The 21,336-nt window shown below is 24.9% G+C and overlaps 2 protein-coding genes across 3 annotated transcripts in view; one reads left to right on the top strand and one right to left on the bottom strand.

Annotated features, from left to right (window-relative positions):
• Window positions 1-15,840, top strand: part of LOC113554109 — a 60,542-nt gene extending 44,702 nt beyond the window's left edge. For both annotated transcript variants that reach the window (XM_026957801.1, XM_026957804.1), the window contains 2 exons: window positions 13,450-13,482; window positions 15,646-15,840. In XM_026957801.1, the coding sequence (XP_026813602.1) occupies window positions 13,450-13,482; window positions 15,646-15,767 (155 nt within the window). In that variant the 3' untranslated portion in view covers window positions 15,768-15,840. The remainder of the gene's footprint in view (window positions 1-13,449; window positions 13,483-15,645) is intronic.
• A 1,075-nt stretch (window positions 15,841-16,915) lies between these two features.
• Window positions 16,916-17,701, bottom strand: LOC113552637 (putative nuclease HARBI1). Its single transcript, XM_026955485.1, has 2 exons — window positions 17,495-17,701; window positions 16,916-17,395 (listed from the first exon to the last, which is right to left on the bottom strand). The coding sequence occupies exons 1-2, from the start codon at window positions 17,699-17,701 to the stop codon at window positions 16,916-16,918; spliced, it is 687 nt and encodes a 228-aa protein (XP_026811286.1).
• Window positions 17,702-21,336: the final 3,635 nt, after the last annotated feature.

Raw genomic sequence — 21,336 nt, 5'->3', positions numbered from 1 at the left:
ATAACATCGTGAGCAAGAAATGCTTCCAGTTTTCATTTTTTCGATTGTCAATTTTATTGTCAAAAAACACATCGGTGTTTTATGATGGTTTATTATTTTTAAATGCGTAGATGCTATAGTTGCATTAAAAGAATTTTTGTTTTATCAAAAACGGAGTAGGCTTTCTATAGAAAAATTGGATTTATTTTGTACTATAGAGTACGAAATTATTAGTTATTTTTCTAATAATCGAGAATAACAGCTAAACCAGATTTTGATTAAATTTATTTTGTTATTTTATTTTATTTTAAAAACTAATTACGATATAGAAAATTAAATTTTAACTAAGTATTTACATTATCATTTTATACTTATGGTATAATTTTCAAAATATTTTCACTCTGTTTGAGTAATAAATAGACAATTAAAATTTTCGACTTATTTTGATTTGATTTTTAGAAATGTAAATAAAAATATGTGAATGGGAAAAAACTGCTTGAAAATTAAATACAAGATTCCTAATAAATAATTAATTTTTCAATTCGAAACATTTAAATAACGTTTAGTCACAATATATTTTTTTTATCATTAAAATTTAGAATTTTTACAAATCTGAATGAATACAAGTTAATTTGTAGTTAATAATACATAAAAAATGTCTGTTTATACCAAAGATTTTAAAACTAAATACTAGGTTCTTTATACCAGAGGTCGTCAACAGGTTGATCGCAACTCTCTATCGAATTTTCTTGAATTTTGGTTTTTTTTTCAGAAAAAAAAATAAGATGTAGCACTGCTGTTTTATACATACGTTTATCGAGATGATATATAAAATAAAAAATCTACCAGATAGCCAAATTAATTTTTAAGAGTATTTGAATTTCATATTTCTAAAACATTATTGAATACTTGACGTCCTATAGTAAATACTTATTTTCAAAAGTTTTTGATTTTTTAATGTAACTTATAAATAAATACTTTTTGATACTTGAAATGTTCTCCAAATTTATTTACTATTATTTTTATTGAATGATTAAGAAACATTTTAAACTATTTTTGAGCTATATTAAGGTATTCCATATTTTCAATTATTTTAAAATTTTAATTTTTCATAAATGTCAATAAAAAAATATTCAATGGATCAACATTTTTCATCATATTTTACAAGATCCCAAATAACTATATCTGTATAGAAATATTAAAAATACTTGGTTCGTATTCGGTTCAACATAATATTATGTCAAAAAAGTTCGGTTTAAGTTCTGTTCGAGACCCACTTTTCATCATTTTATACTTGTATAAACAATATTGTTGATTTATTTTCACTGTTGTCAAGAATTGTTAACCATATAATAATACTCGACTATTTTATTTTATAGATAATTTTATCCGTAAGTATTCGTTTTTTGAGATACATCGTATAATCGACATGTTTAATTAGTTTATATTTATTTAATTTTAAGTTGTAATTCAACCCACTCAATATTATAGTTTTATAGAATGAATATGTTTTTGAAGTCGTGGATCGTGATTTTTGTGATTATATATTAATATAGATATTTCATAAAAACTGTAATCCCGTGTAAATTCAAATAGTTATTTCTATAGTTGAGTAGATATTCAAAATTTATAACTGCAGAAGATAAAAATAGTTAAATACCTGACAACCATTGTGGAATTATAAGCTAGATCGCAAAACAGAATGTTGGAATATCGGATTAGTTTAAAAACAAAAGAAAATCACTTATAATAAAGGATAGGTGTACTAGAATTATAGTATTAATTACAAACTATATATATTTGTTTTTATAGAGAATCCAAGTAAATATCTTTTTATTAAAGTTAAAAAAAAAATTTGTCGTGAAGATCAGATTCGTAATGTTAAACGATGTAATGATTGTTTTCACGTATATTGGTTGAATAAACATGTGTTATTCTCCAAGTACGTTGCTTGGAAGCCGCAATTCAATAACTTAATATATCGTTCGTGCCCACTAATTCGGGTATTATATAATACGTCTCACGTAATGTCGTATTGTATGGTAGCCTCCACTGTCATAATAAAATGTTTCGAATTTTTGTGGGATGGCAATGTCTACTTTAATAGTGTACACTGTATACAGGATCAATACTTGCACGAAACCCAATAATTTCGATATGTAGTTGTTTGAATTGAAACAATAGAATGCTTTAGATTCAAAATATTAAGGACGTTCTAAATAATTAGATTTTTAAATTTCTCTTCTATTAATTGTTTTTAAAGCATTTGATTTTTTTTTCTTTGATTTCTCAATTACTATACTTAACAATTAGTGTCTAGTAAAATGAAATATGGTAAATTATATTGAAATTATGTTATTTAATAAATAATGTTTTATCAAATTTTAATAGCGAATTACAGTAAGTTCAATTTCAAGGATATTCTTGTACATAAGGTTTATCGTAATTAATTATATTAACTATGACAATGGATAATTACTATACCTATATTATGTTTTTATTTTATTTAGATGAACTGTTAAGTACGTAATTTGTTAGATTTTATTTATATCGTTTGTTACATAATTTTATTTTATTTCTTTTGGCTGTATATTTTTTTTTTTTATTATAATTGTTATCACCATTATAGTATCTTAATATAACGGAAATTGATTACTAATTGGATAAAAAATCAAATATTCTCTACACGTGTCATTATTATTTTACTTTTACGTTTTTAAAATTAAAATATTAATCCTACTTTTTAAAATGTTTAAATCAGTTTTTTATACGTTTATGTATTAATTCATAATTATTATCCTTTTTCCAGACGCACTTAGTATGTACATTTTTTTTTGTTATACTTTATTTAAGTGTATTATTCTATTCTGTTTGACTTTTCAAGTTTGTTTTGTAACATTAGTTACTTCGTCCATTAGCTACAATGTTATTATTTACATAATTAAACTTTAAAGCTCAGAAATATTAGAGAACGTATTATTTAAAATGGATAAGTTTTTGTATTAATGTATTACCTAAAAATTTTCCAAAAATGATATTTACATTTTTTCGTTGGAATATATAACAAAAAAAAAAAATAATAAAATGCATAGATACACCCGTAAATCTTGAGATAAAAATGGAAGTTTTTTTTAAAAAACACTTTTAAATGCACATAATAAAAAACACAATATTATTAATAAATGGAAACATCAGAATTTAGGTCTTCACGGTCACCATATTTATACACCATTATAAATTTAATATTAATATTATAATTGCATTAATACTATAGTTTTATTCAAATATTTTTTATAGCAAGAATTGGTAAATATTTTTTTATGTTTATTTATATACTATTTTTATAATTTATATTTCTTCTGATGTATATTTGGATAATTACACGTATTTATAAGTAGCCATAGTAAAGCTCATATTTTTAACTTTTACGAGCTTATAAAAAAAACTCCAGTTCGATCAATGGATAATTTTAGTATATCTAGCCGTTATAGGGCATATTTTATCAACTTGAAAAAAAAATCTTAGTTGAGATTTTTTCCGTCATTTTTTCTTCTTTACTTTTCCCGGTTATATACAGAAAAATTTTTAAAATTTATAAAGGAGTTATTAATTTAACAAATGCTAACTTATGTATTTATACTTAGTACAGCTAAAATTGCATAAAATAAATGATACATTTTTACTAGATTTCTCTATAATCTATAATATAGACTTGTCCGTCTACTATGACCTTGAAAGAGGGAAACATTATCTCACCTAATTCCAACGCGAGTGGAGCTATTTTATGTATATAATATATTGTATAAAATATGAACATATAAATATTAACTAAAGAATAATTGTTCACAGAAACAGAGAGTACGTATTATTAATTTTATTTATTTTTCATAAAATTATAGTATTTTGTGTGAAACGTTCAAACGTGACCTACAATTTTAGATTTTGAGAGGTGAAATTTTAAGAATTTTGTATAATATTAAATTTTTTTTTCGGAAACAAAAAAAATTCTTCTATCTGCAATAAATCTATGTTCCAATATCTAGGATTATAAATTTAGTGAATATCTTATTTTAAAAATTAAACATTCAAATTTTAGATGTAATTACTAATACAAACATTTTTCGAGTATTCTTGTGAATAAATTAACAAAATTGTAAAAGTAACTAACACTCAGTTAAAAAAAGTATAATAATTGAACAATGACAAAAGAAATTACCAGAAATACCGTTAAACGTAGTGCAGAAAATAATTTGTAAATAAAATCAATCTAATTAACAGGCCCTGATTTACGAAACACAGATGACGAATTACGACGATATGTTTTATTATTACTCTTATTAAATATAATATATTTTTATAAGGCAATACTGTAACGATATTACGACGATTTAAGTAACAATACTTCAAAAAGCACACACGCTCATATATTTTCAATCAATCTTAATTGAAGAAGACAGTTCTTAGCCTGTGAAAGTATGAAGGGAAATGTGTGTACAAACTTCCTAATATATTATGGATTTTCGTCACAGGTAGCCAAAATATATGTGCGCAATCGAGTTGATTTTTCTTTGTGTACACGACTTGTAGCCCGATAATTAATAATCTGATCTAAATCAAAGTTATTGGTTTTAAAAAATAACAACTTATATTTATCAAGTTAATAATAGAATATTAATTTTATAGTGCAAATATGCAATCCCTGTTATTAGTTTTTTTAAATACATATTATGGACTCTTGTAGGTATTACATTTTAGTTTCTGAACGAATCGATGAATGTATTTATTTTACAATAATGTTAGTGTTTTTTACACGATGAATAGTTGAAAAATGTCATTGATTTTTAATTTTGAATGTGCTATTGGATCTAATTAATTATCATTAGAGATAATACCTAAATTTGTAAAAACAACTGGTTCATTCAATTTATTATAAATGTATATATTATTTAGAAATTAAAACTTACTGTTCAATAAACCTACTTTAAAATCATTATAATTCACAACATATTAAAAGTTATTGTTTACTTCTTATATTACATTATTACTAACAATCATGATATACATATTTTTTTTTTTTATTTAGATAGACTAAGTATATTATTATTATTATTATTTTTAAATTGATATTTATACGCCTACTATTTAATTGTGACTCAAATAGAATGGTTTGGTTCTAAATTACAATGAAAAATTCTATAAGTTTTATCTACATGATAAAATTAAGTAGAGAAAGAAATATTACATTTTCGTTGTATAAACAATTTAATGTTAATTTGATAAATTACAAAATTATTAATTACTTTACTACTAAATTTTACTTTCACGCAATTAAAAAACTTCTAACTAATCGAAAAAAAAAAAATTTCACTACCAAATAGTTACACCGTACCACTATTTGATTTTTAACCGACATTATTTTTCACTGTATGAGAAGATATTATAACTTATGTAACTCTAATTTATAAATATGTTCAAATTCTGATAATTTATAAATTTTAATCAATTTCAATAGTTATTATTGTTATAAATAACTAATTAGTAATGATTATAATTCCATTTTTTTCTAGATGTGATGAGGGGTACGTATAAATTATTAGTATTTTAATTTTATTTGTACAAAATTTCAAATTCGCATTAACAAATGTATGTGCTTTAAATCAAAAATTTGTTTAAATTGATTTTTTTTTTCAAAGTCCGGTTTTAACATATTATTTGTTAAACTCAGAACTAAATAATAATTTTATTTAAATTTAGCTGATTGGTAGCCTTATAATTATCATAATTATTGTGATTGCGATATCATTTTTATCATGTGTTACGTTATTGCTTCTGGTAAAGTGGCAATATAATGCATTCTTTGCGTTGGACCGTTATTAATTATGAACAGTCGAATTGCACGTCTGGCACCTTACGGCATTTTTTTTATCTCCACAATATTTATATAAATCAATAAACTTCGTATATATTGTATAATATTCATATGTTATTGCTTTTACGTTGAAGCTGACTGTAATTTTTGAAAATTCGTCGTATGTGAGGCATTCGTCACCATCGGTCTTCAACACTTTCTTTTTGTATGCGAGTCGATGGACTTTTATTGCAATAATAAAATTTTTAATTAAATCATAGTATTTAAAAAACAAATAAATTCCGATAACTCATCGCAGAAAAATTGTTTTTAAAAATTCGGTAAAAGATATTTATTCTTATTTTTAAGTTTGATAATAGGTAAATTCACCATAATATTATAGCCAACCACACAAAGTAAATATATGATAAATATTCAATGCAGGCTATAGACTTTTTCTTGATTTTTATTTTGTGGCTTAAATATATAAGTGAATATCTATTTTCTAGGTATAACATACAATTTATACATGTTTCAAAATTAATTAAATAATTATTGTCCACAGATCACATAAATAGTACGTACTATTTCTTTATTTTGTATATAGTTAAGGAATTTAGAGGCTACACTTTTAGATTTTAAATTTTTTTCAGAATGATAAATATATTACTTAATCATATAATTATAGATTATATATTTTTGGTTTAACGTTGAATTTAGCAGGAAAAAATTGTGGTCTAAATTAACAAAACAACAGCCAAAACATTTTAAACGAAACACCATAGTTCATGGCAAAACTGATTTTGTTTTAATAAAACATGAAACTATTTAAATAGTACTATTAGGTTCTAAACTACTTACATAAAAATTATTTTAGATTTTTACTCCCGTTTGTTATTTAATAACAGTATGAATAATTTTAAAGAGAACTTGTATATATTTTAAAATTGTTTACTGATAGAACGTTTATTTATTGACATAAGTATTTATAAAAAATATCATTTAAATAAAAATATAAAATTTAATTTAATTAAAAATAACTTAGAATTATTTTATTTATTTTGAAATTATATCACGTATATACAATGCTATAATAAACATTTGGTAAAGCGTAAAAGTACGATTATTGGTTATTAAATTACAAAAAAATAAGAAAATCTATTTTGTCGATCGCTGCAGTTTTAGTATAACTATTGGAAATTAATCACTCCTTACATCCCTAATAATGTACCGATTTTATTCAATTATCTGCTAGAAACTAATCACAAACTTATAAACTGAAGAATTTTAAACATTATAGAAATAACATATTATTGTAATCACTGAGTTTGAAGTTAAAGTAGCCTCTCCTAGGAACTTAAGATATATTTTAAATCTTTTACATTATAATATATACACTCACACACACACACACACACATATATATATTATATATTATATATCATATATCAGTATTGGTACTTATAATATTACTATTTACCATTTATTTCAACAATATCACAAATATTATAACATATCTGTCTATTTAAAGGTAAATAATTGTTCAAATATTTTTTTTTTGCATACAGTTTTTAAAAGTAATGTAGACAAAATTATTAAGTTTTTATTATTCTTAAAACAAATCCATTACAGAACACTTATAAAATAGAATCTGGAATATTTTTAATTTTAAACAAATATTTCAAGTATTTTCAAAAACTAATTAATAACACAAAATTTATAGATTTAAATTTTGTTTAAGATACTTTTAATAAAAATTCAGAATACTAAAAAAACACTATTAAAATTGTATTAAGAATACCATAAAAATACATTAACAAGTATTCAATTACTTAACATAACTGCTCATTATAGTAACAATTATAATTACTTTGTTTAGACCTCATATTTGCTAGTACGTAAATATATATATATATATTTTTTTTTTATATTGTCTGCATCAAATTTTATATTTTAAATAAGTTTTTTACAAAATTTCCAGTGAATTAAAATAACATCATTTTAATAAAAAATTATCTTTTCAGAAATACATTTTTTTTATGTATTTTACTTTTTTAATGACAACATACATTCTTAATTATACATTCTGAAGCATAATATTGTTTGAAGTGATTTGACACATAAAAATTGTAATTTGGATTAGTATTTTATAAGTTGTATACCTACTATCTTCTCATTATATAAATTATAACAAAACGTTATACAATATGCAATTAAAACGAATAAGACTTTACAATACGCATATGTAGAAGAAAACCTTAAATATACAATTAACAATTTGAAATTTGAAATCCTGGTTTTAAAAAAAGAAATATGTATTAAATACCGTTTCTCCTATTTTTTTCCTGAACAAATATATATTAATATATTAATTATTAATGTATAAATACTTCTAAAAAAAATGAGCACTACAATATAATATTTAAAATGTATGACGTCATTCAAAAAATAAAATATTAAAAATTATAATTTTTAGAGATATTATTATTAAACTGAAAATTATGTAAAAAAAATATTTTCTGCAAAATCCTTAAAAGATTTTGAAATAATAAGTGCTCTTCGATAAAAGATTCACTTAGTGTAATATAGTATATTACGATAATATGTACATATTTTAAAATGAATTATAAAATGATTTTCCACAGGAGAAGAGTGTACGTATTTTTTTTTATTTTGTATTTAATAATGGTATATTGCGTGAAATATGGCCTATAATTTTTGTTTTTGAGAGGAAAATTTTAATGAATATGCCTTTTTTATTTTATTTTTAAGAAATTTAAAAAAATTTCTATCCCAACGTTCTCAAATCTATAATCAGACCGAATCATCAAATTTGTTTTTTTATTGTTTAACTCTGAGCAATCGAACGGTATGCGCAAAAAAGTGATGATTTTCTTTTGTGATAGAGTATATTATAGTCATTTGTGTTAATATATTTGTAAAATAAACTGGTTTCCCAGTTTATTTTAAAACTGTATCCATTATTTAGAAATTAAAACGTGTGGTTCAAACAAAACCAATAAGTTGCTAAACTTTTAAAATATACCTTATAGCTCTTACTAACTATTTGAAATCACGATAATAAATAAAACACATTAATTTATTGTATTTTTTTATATTTCTTTATTACTTACATTTATAATAACTGGTCAATCGCGATCGACGTTCGTCGTGATATAAGATAGGGCGAGCGCGCTCGCCTCCCGACCAAGACCAGGCCCATCGCCGAGTCCAGTCTGCTAATCGCTGTCGTCCGAAACATGTCATTATCTCGTAATAGGCCATTAAGCCTTTTTTAATATTTATAATTATTCATGTAAAATAGACGCTTAATTCGAACGAAAGATTATTGTTCTCCTTTCGTATACAATCCTATTCGTAACAATAACTTTTTTTTTGCAGATAAACAAAACTGTAATTATCATATTTTTTCAAATTAATATCTAATTAATTAACCAAAAGATGATTTGTCATTAAAGTTATTTTATAATGATGTAATATAAATTTTTAAAATTTGAAACAATGTCTAACTTATTGAAAAAAAAAATTTAACATCCAAGTGGTTCATAACATTTTTTTATCTACTCTAAAAGAATGTATTATATAGTATGTACATTAAGTATTTTTTCTACGAAATTACTTAAATTTTTGAAAATTTTGATAATTTATAAGCTATATTAATAAAAATAATATTTAATAATATTAATCACATATAGATGATTCTGTAGTAGGGTAATTAAGATATTTTATTATTATAAAATTATTTTTTTTAATTATATATTATTACAGGCATCAAAAGTACGTAGAGTTTTATATTCTAACAAATAAACAATTAAATTAAGTTTACAGTTTTGATTTTAACACTTTACATTTTAACGTTCTCTCTCATGATTTTTACATTGTTTATTATTGCATAAAATATATTATAAGGGAAATTATATTTTCTTTGATTGTGGATGACTTGAAACTTTTTATGAAAGTAATTTCTATTGACGACTATTAATGGTTGAATGAAAATCTTAACGCTATCGTGAAATGGACTTTGACTACTTAATTATCACTCAATATCAGAAAATGTGGCTTTATTTCATTCTATAGTATGTTATCGTTATCCGATTATCTTTGATTATAATATCAATATTATATTTGAGCTTAAACGAGGAGGAAACACGTTTGGAGACTTAGGTGTTGTTTTTTTTAAACACAGTTATTTGAATTATTAATATTATAACCACAGATAGAAGGTAGAATTCTACCCCACAGGTAGAATTATCTTGTTATAAAGTAATAAAAATTCTCGGATTCATTAAACCAGTTTGTGCTCAATATAAACTCGTTACGTCAATTAAATCTCTTTATTGTATTATATTACGCTTTGTGTTAGGATATGGATCAGTTAGTGTGATCCACATACAATTAATTAAAGCCATATTTTAAAGCTCATACAGCGTGCATTTTTTATTTTTTTTGCTGGGTTTACATATATTAAAAATTAATAACATAATAAGAAGCAACATGACTTCTCCAGTTCTCATTTATTTCAAATTGTTCTCATTAGCTAATAGAAGAGTTCGAGCAAATTGTCTATATGATGTGACTTCTTCTAATATTTGGTACAGTAGTAACTTTTTATTCTCTTTATATTTTTTTTATGTTCTATCCAGTGACTCATTCCTTCGAATATAAGGTGGCATAATATTTGGAAAGACAGGTATGCCACGTCTTATTCCAAGAAATTATTCACCGGATTGAACAATAAGGAAATTTAAAGAGAACAAAAACTCATTACCATAGGTAGATTAGATTAGTTTAGGTTAGTCTACATATTGCTAAATTTATATAAACAAAATGTTAGGCAATCGACATTCTAATAATATTGTGAGATAGTATCATAGAGTATAATACTATTTATTAATTAATATGTTTATCATTTTATTCCAGTGTATATCAGTAAGTGCATATTATTTATATATATAGTTTAAGTTTGATGTATGAAACTCTATATATGATGTTTTTGATTCATAACTTATATAATGATCACCATTCTTTTAAATTGTTTGTGTGTCGATTGGCTGTTTCTCCGTGACCGATAATATATTATAATATTATTTTTAATTTTGTGCTTTGGCGGCAACAACTATCAATATTTCATTCGTATATTATTTCTTTTGATTTAAAATTGGTTTATAATAGACAATTTTAAATGCGTGTGTGTACATTTTTTTTCTGTACTTGATTAAACGGTTGGATCAGAATGATCAAATACAGATTATATCACATGAAAATAACAATTTATCAATTTTATTTTTTTAGGAGATATAATGAGGCGTATGTATGTTTTTAATTTAAGTGTGTGTAAATTATACTTATAACTACTGAAGTGCGGATTTTAGTGTTTTTACTAAATTTTTTTATATACTTTTAATAATAATTTTTGTGGGATTTTGAATTACATTTTCAAGTATTTTAACTTATGGAAACATTTTTGTCGACATTAATTAAAATAATTAAAAATAAAAATTCTAATGTCATTAAATAACTCAATAACCCATACGATAAAAATACAAATAAGTTTTATAAAATAGTTATATTATCTATATTTTTTTATTTACCTAATAAAATTCCCAGAAAAAATAACGCTTTATGAGATTTTATAAGGTTTTAAACAGTAATAACTGTATAATATTCAAAACTAAAATGTATATAACATATTTTAATTTTTAATTGAATTATGAGCATTTTCAAGTATTTAATATTTTTCCTACTCATAATTCACCTAAAAATTAAAATATCGTAAAAAATCAATGAGAAAACACAGATTATGTTCTTACCTAAAAGTTTGATTCACTCTAATATCAAAATTTAAAGCACAACTAGGTATACTGTGGGTGTGACGTCCTCTTAAGATATGGTATGTATTAATATCTATAAGTCCTATATTTATATTTATATTGTTAAAATATCGACTTTCTAATCTGCCTATGTTACTTCTCGCCTAGTTATTAATCAGTATCAGTCTAATTAATGAAATTTCTCCACGCGCAGTAGCCAGTGGAATTGACATATAGATATTATATACAATAGTCGGTGGATTTGATATATATATATATAGATATATTATAAACAGTAGCCGATGGAGTCAATAGCCGGCGAAATCGATATAAAATCAGAAGAACGGATAAGAAACGTAGGTATCAATAAATTATCTTTATATTCTGATAATGTTATAGAGGTGATTACCAATTAAAAATTTTTTCAAGTTCGATGTGTGTTAATTTTTCTGTATTCAGTACTACAGTGTGCTTTACTGTAGCTTTCGTATATATATTTCGCTATGTATTCGTTATAATTTCTATAAAAGTTGTGGATAGTGTGGATATTTTTGAGAGCCAAAAGGTAAAAGAAAAATTAGCATTTAAGGAATATACGTATGTTGTACACAAAGAGTGTTTGAATTTTATACGGTGGAAATGCTGTAAAATAACATAGCTATAAATGTCCATGCATTTTGTAAACTTCCGTAGATAGCATTTAATTAAAATTGATCATGAACATAATCATCTTTACCCCTCGATTTGGACTTAAATTACCAAAATTAAAAATGAAATATTGGCAGATCGTGCAACACTTGCTCTGCAAAATATAGGAGAGTCTAAAACCAAATACTCAGAATCGAAAACTATTCAAAAAAAGGTTAAAAACATTATGTGAACGGTTAAATTCCAATCAAATTCAAGTGGACACATTAAAAAAAAAAAAATTATTTCAATTTGAGAAAACGACTATAAAAATAGCTATTAATAGGTTTTGATATATATTTTTTTATGCATTAAATTTACGTTTTTTTTTTATTTAAACATTATTGACCGTAATTGAAAAAATTGACTATTTGTTTAAAATTATTATATTATTTATTTATTTATATATTATTGATATTTCAAAAAAATTTACTAAATAACATGGGCAAATTAGGAAGTCGATATTTTAACATTTTATTAATATAAATATAAATATAAGACTTAATAGATATTAAGATATACCATATCTTAAGAGGATGTCGCACCCGTAGTATACCTAGTGTGATTTAAATTTTGATATTAGAGTGAATTGACCTATAATTAAACTTTTAGGTAAGAACATATTCTGTGTTTTCTCGTTGGTTTTTTACGATATTTTAATTTTTAGGTGATTTATGAGTATGAAAAATATTATATATTTTAAAATGCTCATAATTCACTTAAAAATTAAAATATTTTATATATACTTTAGTTTTGAATATTATTAAATTTTTATTATTAAAACCTTATAAAATCTCATATGGGGTTATTTTTTCTGAGGTTTTTTTTCGGGGACTAAATATCCGTGGCTATTTTCCGCGGTACCATATTTTTTATATGTTAATATCTTGTTATCTCATTTTTATTTAGATGATATTTTGTAACTATTATCCATAGACTTTCTATAAACTATTGTAACAAGTTAATAGGTCTATACAATTATCCAATATATCAATATTCGTGATATTATTTAGTTATAATATATTTCCACACTACGACTACTTATATAAAATAATTATAACATTAAATTCTAGATAAATATCACAGTGTAATTTATTGTTACAGAGATTGCAATCAATTACAAATCAACTCATCAGCGTATGTATTGTGTGCCATTATTAATTATAAATACTAAAATATTACCTATGTAGATATGTAATATATATTACAACCATGTCGTTGTTGCAAAATAATAACTGAGTTCTGTTATAATATGTGTTAGTATTAACTCAGTAATAATTAGATACAGGGTGTTTCATAAAGAACGCAGTTCTTAAGCTTCTGGGTAATTTTTATTGTTGGATTGGCGAAACTGTTCTTAAATTTCAATGATCTACTGTTTTTAAACTTATTATACTAGTTATAATTTTCGTGCCCCCCCCCCCTCCAAAGTAATTTATTGGTAAGTATGGTCAATGCATTGTGCAATTTTAACTTAAACCGTTAAACCAGTGGATCATACTAAACGAAGAGCATTTGTTAATTGTATTTAACGACGTAACTTCCTGACCCACGGTCTTATATTATAAGATGGGGCAACTAACAAATGATTGTGGTTTGCTTATTAATGATGAACATTGGAAGTCAATAAGACTTAGAACGTCATCTACCGGATGATTATTTTCACATAATATTATTTTTTTTAAAACAGGTTATTTATGTACAGTAGTTTATTTATACACAGACTATATACCTATATATAATAAATATACTATTAGTATAGACTAAATACTTTTTTAGTTTTTTATGATATAAGCTGTGCACTGTGGTTTATTGTTTTATATTTAGGTATGTAATATAAATATATTATAGGCAAAACACACAATAATACCAAAATCTTTATCCTTATATATAAAATGCTATTTAATGCCACTAAAAATGTATGTTGTAAAGTGTGATAAACCATCTGAAATGATGGTGAACATGTAAAATTAACCAAAGGAATGTACATATGTAAAAGAAAAAGGTTTCTAAATTTTGCCGTACTTAAAAATATAGTTTAAATGTGAATAATATTATGAAATATAACTCAATTATTATTTTTCAAGTATATTATATTCAAATGTGATGCGTTTTGGTTGAAATTAGTACACTTTTTAGTATTCTGTATTTAGTTACAATTATTAAATTATGATATTGTTGAGAACTATGACAATAGATGGCGTTGCAGACCACCTCGATTATTCCGTTCATCAATAAGCGATCCAACGGTATGCATGTCGACGATAGGTACCATGACAAAATACAGTGAAAACTCTTTATAACGAAACTGTTTACAACGAAAATATCTGTATGATAACGGTTGGTTTGCTTTATAACCCATTAGTCAATTCATTCTCAATAGATTATAACGTATAGCCACTCTCAATAACGGAACAACATTGCATGTTTCCAAGAACTATTACACTTTTTCATTATCTACTTTTAATATCGTAATAATACCATTATTATCGATATCGAATATATTAATTTTATTATTGCCGTAATTTCTAACAAAAATTTTGTTTTTTTTTTTTTAAACCCTTTCTATTACGAAAACTCTCTATAACGAAAGAAATCACTTGGTCCCTTCAGATTCGTTAGAAGGAGTTTTCACTGTACATGTACTTTATCATGGATAGTACCGAGTTGTCCGATCTATATACAAGACCGTGATCCTGGTGATGCTGTAACAAAAATCAAATGCATCTACAATGAACATTGGCGTACTTACGTCTGAATTTTTGGGTTTTTTTTTTTTTTTTAAAAAAAAGATATTTTACAATGTACGCTGTTTATTTTATTATAATAGACAATTTGTTATACCTAAATACAATACAATTAATTACAAGTACCATAAATTTTAGTTTTCTCATAATAACTAAATTCATAAATTATAAATATTTCAGTGGTGGTGGGGGGGGGGGGCGACTGACAGTGAATATCTGTATAGTGTAGTTTTTGGTAGGTGATGGGTGATTTTTTTTTAAATGAACATGGATAGACACCAGGTAGAACAAGTGAATGGTGATCGTTATTGTGTTATACGCTTTAGCCTTAACTGGTAGTGATGCAATATGTATAATTTATAATGTATTTCTTATAAAATTAAAAACTGTGTTCTTCATGAAACACCTTTTACATACAAATAATTTGAATCAGTGTTCTCTTTAGGGTTTGTGATAACACCTTGTTTTCATATTAGTTGTAAATAAACAAGTTTTAAGATAATTTGTTCTGTCGGTCAAGAAACAACAAATCTAATACCTATTTATTTTGCAGTTCATAAAATACTACCATTGGACGGATACGCTATTTCTAAAAGTTCTGATACAGATAACGCTCGTCAAATCTATTTTCGTGGTATTTTTACGAATGCTAAGTCATTCAATTTACCCATTTAGTCTGACGATGACTGTTATAGGTATCAAAAAAAACCTTTAAAAAATGTTTTATTTAATACTATAGTCAAGATAACAGTTGTTTTATTTTTAAATTATTAATTTTAATTTATGTTTTAATATCTACATTTATATTATTCTGTATTATGAAAATAAATATTTTATGTTTACAATCATGCAAAAGTTAAATGTCAGAATATAATACAATAATTAAGACACATTTTTGTGAAAAATTGCAATAAACAATAAAATATATATGTACATTTATATTTATTTTATAGTTCTATCATTAAATTGAATATAAAAAAACAAAAAAAACAAACGGGGAAAAATATTTGTTTTACACAAAACTAATTTTGTCAAAATAAATTTTGGATTTTTTTTGTAATTTAAGGTGATTCACGATTTCCATTTTATATGTAAAACTCATATAGTGAACTATAGCTATTAAAATATATCAATCGTATTTAAATTTAAATGTTAGGCCGGGCGCACACTGATAGAGCAAAACTGTTCCGAGCTGCTTGAAGCAGCTCGGAGCTGTTTGTAGGCAATTATAACATATGTAAAGTAAGTAACGCGCGCACACTAATCAGTCAACATCAACACACGACAAGACAAAACGAAGCATGATCGGTCTTGTTCGGTCTGGTTCTATTTTTTCTCCGAGCAAAATACGAAAATGTTATCTAAATAAATAAATTTGTTTATTTATACGATTAGCTTACAACTGAACACTATCGTTATTTTGGTGTCACTCACAGATTTATTTTATACTTCATACTATACTTCATAATTATTTTAAAATGGGATGCGATCCAGAGAAATTGATCAATCTTGTTTTTTTAAGAAAATCTATTTACGATTTTACCGATAAAGAGCATAGTAATAGAATCATCCAAGATAGATTATGGAATGAAATCAGCACAGAAATGGAAACATCAGGTTAGTTAATAAAAATATAAAAATAAAATAATTTTTACATGATGAGTAAGTAGTGTATTTATGTATCTGTAATATAAATCAAAATTAAATCAATAGTCAAACTATTTATACATTTACATTTTTGAGCTATTTAAAATTATAGTATTATAATATTATAATATTTTAATTGATTAATTTTAAAATTTAAAGAAATGTTATATCAAAACTTATAAATTGTACATATTTTGCCATGGAACTGCACCAATGTCTGAATTGAAATAATTCATGAACTTCTCTCGGATATCCATTGCTGCAGTAGATGCCCTATTAATTGATCTTGATGTAATTTGGCTTTTAGCAACCGTTTGGGTTGTTTGAAGTTGAAGTTCATCATGGATTTCAGATGAGGCTCCTTCTTTATCCATTATTATGTTATGTAAAATACAACACGCCTTTGTGATAATAGTAGCTTTTTCAGGAAAAACTAGCATTTTATTCTCTAGAACATTAAATCGTTTCACAAGAATCCCAAATGCATATTCTACTATTCTTCTGGCTCTCGATAAACGATAATTAAAAATTCTTTTTTCATTAGTTAAATTTTTTCTTGGAAAAGGTCTCATTAAGTTTGTTTGCAAAGGATATGCTTCGTCCCCAACAAATACAAACGGAAACTCGTCGTTAATTTTAGGGTCAATTTTTTTTGACTGTGGAATATTTAATTTATTGTTTTTTAATAATTTTCCAAAATTGGATTCTTTAAAAATACCACTATCACTGTTTCGTCCATAATCACCGATATCTACAGCTATGAATTTAGCATTAGCATCAACGACAGCTTGAAGTACAATAGAATGAAATCCCTTATGATTATAATATTCTGAACCAGCATTAGGAGGGCATTGTATTGATATATGTTTGCCGTCAATCGCGCCAAGACAATTCGGAAAGTTCCACAGTTCTTCAAAAGCTTTTGCTGCTTTTATCCAATGTTCAGTTGTAGGTGGTGGCATATAAGTAGGACATAAAATATCGCATATGGCACAACATACATCACTTATAATTTTTCCAATAGTTGAAGCGCCAAGACGAAAATGATAATGTAAGCGTTTAAAGTGTCCTCCAGAAGCTAAATAGCTGAAAAATAATTATTTATTCTATTATACCTATTTATTATACTAATTTTATTTCACATTTTTGGGCATTTTAGCCATAAATGCATATTTTATTTTTTACGTCAATTTTAAATTCTGAACGGAGTGATGAATGTTTTGATTTTACAGAGTTGTTTGTTTTTTATATGTATGTACACGAAGAAAATAATGCTTCGAATTTTCTACTTAAGCATAATGGTAAATTAAAATTTTGATCATTAAAATGTTGTTGACATAATAGTATTTTAAACATTAAATATTGTTATGAGGGGTGAACTCCCCTTCGCCCCCCCCCTTGAGGACGCGCCTGCTAAATTTTATTATTTTATCAAACGATGAATAAAAAATCTTATTTGGTTAAGTTGAGGACAAAAATTTATATTTTAATAAAACTATCAGATGAAAAGAAATCTTAATAGAATAAAAAGTTAATTTTTTTATTGAAATTGGATATTTAAATTTATATATTTTTTTTAAACCAATACATTCATCGCTCGCTCAGTCTAAAATATCTATACATTAACCGTTTTTTGAGATTTTGATGCAGTCTGTGAAAACTTTAAATGCATAAAACAATAATTAATTAAATATACATTTTCTAGTGGCAGAGTGTAAAACTAAGTGGGCGTGTCTTCGTAATAGTTTCGCAAGAGCTTTACGTGAAGAAAAATCAAAAATATCTGGTTCTGCTGCTTCGAGAAAAAAAAAAGTGGTATTTATTCAATGAAATGTCGTTTTTGTCAAGTTTCATGTTGCAACACAAGCAAACATCAAGTAATCTGGAAGCATCAGATGATGAAAGTGAAGCAACTGATACTGAGAATAGTACAGAAAATCCAAATCTCAATGAGAGCGTAAATGAAATTGAAAATGAAGGTACAAATACTACATGTTTAATTGACAGACAAGAGCTGAGAAGAGTATCTTCTGAACCTGTATTTAAAAAACCAAAAAAAACTCAAGTTAAAAATTCGGCTGCAGAACAAGTTGCAGGGCCTATGATCGAATTTTTACGTTCAAAAACAAATAAGTCAGCTGTAGAAGATGTTGATTTATTATTTTTTAAAAGTCTTTTGCCCGATTTCAAAAAATTAAATGGAAAAAACCAGCGGCAGTTTAAACAGTTTGTGTTAACAACTTTAAATACATACATAGACAGTCAAGAAGCTCAAGAATCAGTAGGTAATGATAAAGTATCATATGATAATACTACATCAAATGTACCAGTACAGGAATTTCAAACCTACAACTATACTTTCAGTCCACCCGGATATTCATCATCAAATAGCTCAACATACTGACTACTTATTTTAAATACTTATTAAATTATTAATACTTATCGTATAAATTTAAAAATAAATAAGAAATAAGAAATAATACATTTTAAGTAAATAAATAAAAAATAAAATTATTAAATAAAAAATAATAATAAATTGTATTGTATAAATTTGTTTTTCACTTACTTCACTTACTTACTAAAGTTTGATTAATAAATATTTCTAGTATATAATTATAGTATTATTATTTGAACTCACCTCAAGGTTACTAACAATTTTTCTGCAGGAGCAATACTTTGACGAAAATTTGTGTCTTGTGATCTTATTGCCTCTCCAATTTCATTTAATATTAAGTCAAAAGTAGTTGAACTCATGCGAGTGAAATTTTTAAATTTTAACTCATCTTTACGCAATTCGGCCAAAAAATTAAAAATTGTATTATTTTCAGTACGTTTTTTATTTATTTCATGCACCCAAATTTTACGTTTACGATTATTTTCATTTATTTCACTATTTAACAAAAATTGCCACAAAAGCGGTATAACAACATCATCTTCATCAGAACTCATCTTGACGACTGGTGTAAAAACAAAAAATGAATCGGAAATTATTTTGTCTTGTTCGGTTTTGTTTTGTCAGTATGAATGAAATTTGTTCGGAGCCGTTTGAAACAAAATGTTTTGACTAGCTCGGAACAGTTTTGCTCTATCAGTGTGCGCCCGGCCTTATAGCAATAATAAAGTAACGGCGTATGTTTATTACACCTACTATTAGTATTGTAGTAACCAGTCGCTCTCACCGTTGGTGTTACTGACACAGCTTCTTTTACGACGAGTGCACGTTCGTTTGTTACGTGGTTAGGAAGATGGATTGGATAGGCGTAATAATTAGTTACACACAGATTATAATTTACGTTAACTGTTTATTGATTAATACACTAAATTAGTATCACTTACTAAAATAAGAATTGTTTCGACAGAATGGTTTTAATATTCTACCGGAGAGTAGTGTTTGTGAAACGTTTCCCTAGAGGCTTTTGGTAAGCATGGGTGAAACGTGTGTGTACAAAGTTACTTGAAACTGCTCTGAATACTACTCAGAAAGGCCTCCTATTTATATGGAGACATGCCGTGATTAGGAAAGGATGATATGCCGTCATAGACGGTATAAATGAGCTGATCCAGTGAAAACCTAATTGGATACCTAGAGTAGTGGCCTATTCCGGTGGCGTGATGTTGTTGTAGTTGGACTTTGTATTAGTAGGCTTTCCGTAAACGCGTGGGTTTACTACACCCTTCATTATGATTTAAAATTCAATCTTTTATCATGTTTTTTATAAATGCTAATACATTTTTATGTAAGAATTATGGTAGAAAGAGTAACTAAAATTAAATGCTTTATGTTTTTGTTACAGGAAAGGAGAAAATATATTATAGTTCTATGTACTTAGAACCTTTAACTTAAACAGTTTAAAAATTGTTATAACCTATTTTAAATATTAGTTTATGTTTATGATCATTATTTTATGGGCTATTTATTTTTAAATTGTGTCTTGTACTCATGTTTAGGTTTTAAACAATATTTTACAACTATTACAATCACAATTCTTCTAATTTTAACTATTCCAGCTATTGCATTTAAAGAATATCGATTTGTATTTAATGGTATGGTCATATTTATTGTTTTTTATTATTTTATATTTAATATTAATTGTTATTGATTATCATATACAACTTTTACCATTTCTTACATTTTCTGTTATTTTAGATATTAGTCCTCATGAAGTACCAAATAAATATAGCAAAGTTGATGCTGGTATAGTAAAATTTATTTATGTTTGATAATTTTTTTATTAAATTGATATTGTATTGTTATTCATATAATATAATGGTTTGTAGATGTTGCTATAAATTATCTAGAAACTAAAAACGAATTTTTAATATTTTACTATTTACTAAAGAGAAGCATAACTTACATCGTTTCTTACTTAAAATTTTTACACAATATTAATAGTATTATATACGAGTAGGTACTTAACCAAAATATAAAATAATAATGTCATAAGTTATACTATATTATAATATATTATTTTTTTTCAGCCGATCTTATATGTAATGTTTTTAACTTATTATTATTTATTATTAAAAAAAATGGGAATATGCCATAATTTTGATATTAAGTATTAAAATGTTAATATATTATATTATGTATTCTTAG

The sequence above is a fragment of the Rhopalosiphum maidis genome, chromosome 2 (assembly GCF_003676215.2).
Source record: "Rhopalosiphum maidis isolate BTI-1 chromosome 2, ASM367621v3, whole genome shotgun sequence".
Taxonomy (NCBI): Eukaryota; Metazoa; Arthropoda; class Insecta; order Hemiptera; family Aphididae; genus Rhopalosiphum; species Rhopalosiphum maidis.
Note: the sequence above shows the minus strand (reverse complement) of the source record. Positions and strands in the feature narration are given on the sequence as shown.